Below are 6,000 nucleotides of genomic sequence, written 5' to 3' on the forward strand. Positions count from 1 at the left end.
GGTGTCGTACCTGAGGAAGTATACATAAAGAAAGGTGAAGGACAGGATACAGTGGACGGCGTAGAGGAATAATGTTATGATGATGCCTGCAGTGCCCGACTGCTCTGTCCGAAAAAAATGCCAGTAGAGCTTGGCAGCATCCGCTAATGGTTCATCTGAACTGTAGAACAAACGCTGAAACAAAAGAGAAAAAAACACACATTTTCCAACCAAAGTAAATATACAAACATAATCAACAAACTAAAGGAGAAAAAAAAAACGGACACTTCAAATTAAGCTACTTTAACTACAAATTCTGAATTCAGACAATATTCTTTAGAGCCCTAAGTAATCAGAGGTGCACTGCACTCTCCTAGTGCACATTCACCACAGTTTAAAGGGATTTATTTTCAATCGGCCCACCTAAGGCACACCTGTGCAATAGCCATGCTTTAGAATCAGTACTGTATATTGATGTGTCACATCTGTGAGGTGGATGGATTACTAAAATGTAAATGTACATTGCTATTCATTCACACTAGGGAAACCACAGTAAGAGCTAGGGGATAAGACATGATGCTGAAACGTGCATTAAACACAATGCTCAATAGTCTACATGTGTTTATTACCTCATATTACAAACAAACTCAGCTAATTTTATAATGAACTCAATAAAACTGCAAAAGGTACAAATAAACATACCGTATGCCTCTTTGGAGTGAAGCTGAATACATTTTTAATCTGTATATCCTGCATTTTGCATTCTGACGAGCTATGGTTAATACACCAGCTTTTTACATTTGCGGAATTTACATGAGAATGAGGAAACAAGGGTCTAAGACACATGCTATGGCAGTTTTCATGTACTGAATTCTTGGACTATGGTATATTCAGATTTTCTTTATAGGGGACCTTTAAGACTTTTTTTAAAGCAGCATCAAACTTTATATCGCTGTCATTTTTATGGCCTTTCCAACAGCACATCTATGACATTTTTCTAGTATAGAACACCAGATTTAAAAAATTGCTTAATTCCTTAAGATCAAACTTTTTTTTTTTTTTTTAATTAGAGGATTAATGACACCTAATATAAATTATTCAGGCACATATCCTATAGTAATGAGGAATTTATGGTATTATGAACAGGTTTTACAACCTCCTGGAAAAGCTATTTTAATAGTTTGGTGGGTGTAGAATCTAACTTAGACCAAAACTGTACAACCAAAGTAAATATACAAACATATAATCTGCAAAATAAAAAAAATAAATATTAAAAAGGACACTTCAAATTAAGCTACTTAAACCAAAAATTCAGGAAAATGCAGCAGAGATGCAGTCAATAATATTTAGAGCCCTCAGTAATCAGATGTGCACTCCACTCTCGTATTGCACGTTCACCACAGTTTTAAGGGATTTATTTTCAATCTGTTTGAGGATTTCTTTTCAATCTGTTTGCATAAAAGTCTTGGTAGATACCAACGATGGTGGGGGATGGATTATAATCAATAAATTCAATAAAACTTCAAAATTCAATAATAAAAAATGCAACCAAATGCATACTGCTGGACATAGTCTGTTATCTGGGATTTTAAATGGACATGATTTAAAACATTACAGACTATTTACAGTGTCAGTACATTCAGTATTTGTCAGTGTCATACATTAAAACATAAGAGGGGACATTTAAAATAGACCCTGGATTTTAGCTAGTATTTTTTTATTGGTGTGTAAATTTTTATCTTTATTCTTTATATATCCAAATAACTCAAATTTAAACGCTTTAAAAACTTACAAAAGAAATAAATAATAAATAATCTCTACAGTCTGATTATCTGGTCAAAATGCTAACATTCAATTTCACTTGTAAAATGACTTTGTAAGATAATGTGAAACTTCTATTTACAGTGCAGAAGTGTCCACGTTATTTTAAGTGACTTACCCCCAGGATGGCATCTACAGCGAAGACCGCCAGAGGGTCCAGCACTGTCCACGCTGCCGCAGCCATGATAAACTTTGACAGGAAAGAGGGCGGTGAGCCAAACACTAGCTGACAGCCCCATCTGATCAGGAGCAGCAGTAGCGTAGCTGCATTCAAGGTCAGGGGGCCCAGCAGCACCACCAGAACCTCCTCCAGGGTAGTCAACAGCGAACCCTGATAGACTAGATCCACTGTGTGTGCTCCCAACCAAAATCTGCCCACAATGAGATATGATGGAAAACTGATTAAGTCCGAGATAATCAAATAAAAATGAATTATAAATCTACATACTATATTAAAGCCGCAATTGGAATTGAACTAAAGCAAGCTGTGGTATATGTTCTTCATGGAATCATACATGCAAAAATGTATCCATTATACAGCCATAATGAAAGTTATAAAGCAGCAAAAATCAAATCAAACATTAGTACAAAATAAACTGAAATGTATAAGACATTGGACTGATCTGCAGTGAATACACAACGTCACAAATTTTACTAAGCTTCTATAATCTCTCCGGCTCATTAATCTTTTTGTTACCTGATAATATTTGCACCCATTCGGCCCACGTCTGCTGTTCACGCTCACCAATCTGGCTCTTCCACTTTACATTAAAACGGCATCAAACTTCTCAAAATTAAATGTAGGTTGCAAGTCTTTCAAATAAAATTATCAGGACCGTTTCATTTTTACTAAACAGCAAACATTTACATTAAAGCCATTGAACCAATGATGATAGGCTGGTATGTAGCCATCAATTCAGAAGAAAAAGCTAAGTGTAGTTGCATTCTATTCTGTTCCATAGTCCATAGTTTATAAAATAAATGTAAAAAAAGGTAATTCACACCACATTTTGAATAAAAAGACTATACAACTGCCAAGGTAACACGATTATATCAGTAGAAGAACAATATCCAATAACAAAGTCATATTTACTGTGAATCGATTTACTTTTTTTCACATTCGAGTCACAATTTTATAACATTTTCAAGCTTTTAATAAGAACCCTTTAATATTGTTTTACATATAAATATAAAAACAACCAATAAAACCATGTATTAGTGTCCGAAAAACCTCTAGCGGCATAGGTGGTATTAAATTACATTGAATTATTTATGTCAATCAGACCTAATGAAATGCAGGGACTTGAATACATGGAGCAAATTATTAACAAAATACAAACAGGTGTGGGTCTACAATAAGTTATGCCATTAAAAAACAGAAGAGCACAAGACAGGGCAGACACATGACATTACTAAACCCTAATCCCCCCTTCGTCCCACCAACAACAACAACAACAACAACAGGCACTACGTCATAATTATGCCCCTACAAGAGAAAGCTCCTGATTGGTTAACACGCCGCAATGTCTAATGAAGTTGAGATTTGCGTCATTTTCGCCACCTCTTCACGCATATCGATGTGTTCAGATAGACGTATAGATGTACCTCATGTGTTTAGATAGACAAAGAAGAAATATCCTAATATATTCTATCATGTCTTTAATCAAGAATATTCAAGAATCCAACATGGAAGATAAACAAACATCAAGAAGCACTTAGGTTACAGACCAGACCAAGAACTTATGAAACATAGACACCTAAATAGGGCGAATGATACAAAATACGAAAAGGCGATGGGTTAAACATAATATGTAATACTACTGCTACTACAACTACTACCACCACAACTACTTTTACATCTACCAACACCAACAACAACATACAGTAAGGGCAAAATGTTTACTGCAAACCTAAATAAATTGCTTTGTATGACTTATTATGTACTCTCCATAAAATGTAAATAAAACCTCCATCACATGCTTCTATATATATATATATATATATGCAATACAAATGCAATAAGATCAGCTGCAGAATCACTGGAGCTAGAGCTGTTCTGTACAAATGTTTTGCCATGTGTTTTTAGTAAATCCTGAAAGTAGTTTGGCAAAAAAAAGAGTTCTGGCAAGCGCTACTATTAAATCAGGCCCGTAAGATCATATTTTAGATTGATAGTCAATCTATCACAATGGGCCCTATCATACACCCGGCACAACGCGGCACATGGCGCGACACAATAGTTGTTTGCTAGTTTCAGCTTGGCGCAAGAGTCGCTTTGACGTTTTGCTCCACGCTGTTTAAATAGCAAATACATTTGCGCTTATATGTGCGTGTATAGGTGTTCTGGTCTAAAAAAGAAGCTGTATTGAGGCGCATTGCTGGCGCATTGCTATTTTGAACTTATTTTGAAATAGAAGCTTCAAATAGATCGGATCAAGGCTGGTCTATTGTCCAGCGCAGAGCACGTTAGTTGTGTGCCTCGCTTACACATTGCTATACAGACAGGGTGTACAGCAATACGCAAATATCTTTGCAGATGAAAAAGAATTAATATATTAAGGATATATATATATATATATATATATATATATATATATATATATATATATATATATATAGGATATAATAAAGATATATAGCCTATATGATATAAATATAAAGGATTAAAATATTACAAAACATATTATTTTCTAGCCTATAAATATAAAAACCATATCTTTACGCTTTCTTCATCTCGGTGGGCTTTTTCAATTTATTCCTAACAATTTGCTTTTGTATAATGTTATCATTATTATCAGTGTTATTTATTTTATGCATATGTATATTTGTTACAAAACTAGCTTAGATTTGCCCACCTGTCAGGTTTTACACCATATGGGTCCATAACGCTTCATTATTATTGTTATTTATTTGTTTGCCGGAAATTAGAAATTAATTTAGAAATAGTTTTGAAACAAATATCTGCGCTAAACAAACAAAATGAGTTATTTATAAGCTATTTGATGTCTGTGCTTACAAGATTTCCCTATCCACGAGAGTAAAAGCGAATAAAGATCATGAGAAGGCTTATCTTTCATTCTCGGCACTGCAGATGCTCAACTGTTTTCTTACTAGTGAAACGCTCAGTTTTTCAACTTACAAAGTCCATCATGTAAATAGCAAATTCGCTATGGCGCAACACAGGTGACTCTTAAAGGGTCATGAAACATATGTGTATATGTGTCCCACACTGCTAAAAACACTATTAAGACACATATATTTCCCTAAAAAATGTAAATTGGTTGTTTTTGCGTTATTTCAAGCAAATTCGTACTTCCGCTTTGAAACAAAGAGAGATGAAAACACCCTGCTGAAACGAGGGGGTTTCATGGCCCTTTAAAGGGAATGGGAGATGAGACTCTTATTAGTTTATTCTCAAAACACACCAATAACTCATTAAGAAAATGAGCTCAACCCTATTAGACCATGCGCCACGGTGCAAAGCGGATTTTTCCGTCTGTAAATTAACAAAAATGGATTACGACACGTCCTAATTGCTTTTGCGCTCTGCGCAGCACTTTGCGCATGGATCGTCAAAATAGAGCCCTTTAAGTTCAATATGTCAATCTAAACTCAGTTTAAGATTTAACTTGACTTGAGAATTAGTTTGATTTGCCTCAAGATTCAACTTGACTCCACTGTGTTCGAGATTTAGTTTGATTTGATCTGATATGTGATAGATTTACATATTTGACCATATTAACAATTATTTAACACACACTTCAGGTTAATTTTCAGATGCTTTTTTTTTGGTAAATTACGTCAACAGACCCAGCCACCTAACACAATTCACTTCAGCGTTTACAACAGGACCTGTGTTGGTAATGAAGAGTTTTTCCACATGCTTGCGGTGCAATAAAATCCACAGAACACATGCTGTTGTATAGACGGGTGGGACTCATTTGGCAGTACAAGGTTTTGTGCTGATTTCGGAGTGTATTTGTGTGTGTAGGAGTGAGGGGGGGTGGTATTTGTGAGAATGCTGGGGGTAATGAAATGTGCGTGGGGTAGAGTGAGAGAGAGACGCTAATGACTGCGGGGCGTGCGAGTGTGTGTGTGCTGTCAGTTTGCAGCTGATCTCTGACCGCTACTGTGGTCACCAGCCCTGTAGAGAAACGCTCGCAGCGGACAAACGGACAGACATGTGGAACATGTCATGAG

At 35.6% G+C, this 6,000-nt stretch overlaps 1 protein-coding gene across 16 annotated transcripts in view; it reads right to left on the reverse strand.

Annotated features, from left to right (window-relative positions):
- ofcc1 (orofacial cleft 1 candidate 1) overlaps positions 1 to 6,000 on the reverse strand; it is a 202,461-nt gene that overhangs the window by 74,171 nt on the left and 122,290 nt on the right. For all 16 annotated transcript variants that reach the window (XR_012399703.1, XR_012399704.1, XR_012399698.1 and 13 more), the window contains 2 exons: positions 1,919 to 2,171; positions 11 to 174 (listed from right to left, as the gene is read on the reverse strand). Coding sequence is in view for 8 of the 16 variants with exons in the window: in XM_073941441.1 (XP_073797542.1) it covers positions 11 to 174; positions 1,919 to 2,171 (417 nt within the window). In the remaining 8 variants the exon portion in view is untranslated. The remainder of the gene's footprint in view (positions 1 to 10; positions 175 to 1,918; positions 2,172 to 6,000) is intronic.

Source organism: Danio rerio, chromosome 24 (assembly GCF_049306965.1).
Source record: "Danio rerio strain Tuebingen ecotype United States chromosome 24, GRCz12tu, whole genome shotgun sequence".
NCBI classification, from domain to species: domain Eukaryota; kingdom Metazoa; phylum Chordata; class Actinopteri; order Cypriniformes; family Danionidae; genus Danio; species Danio rerio.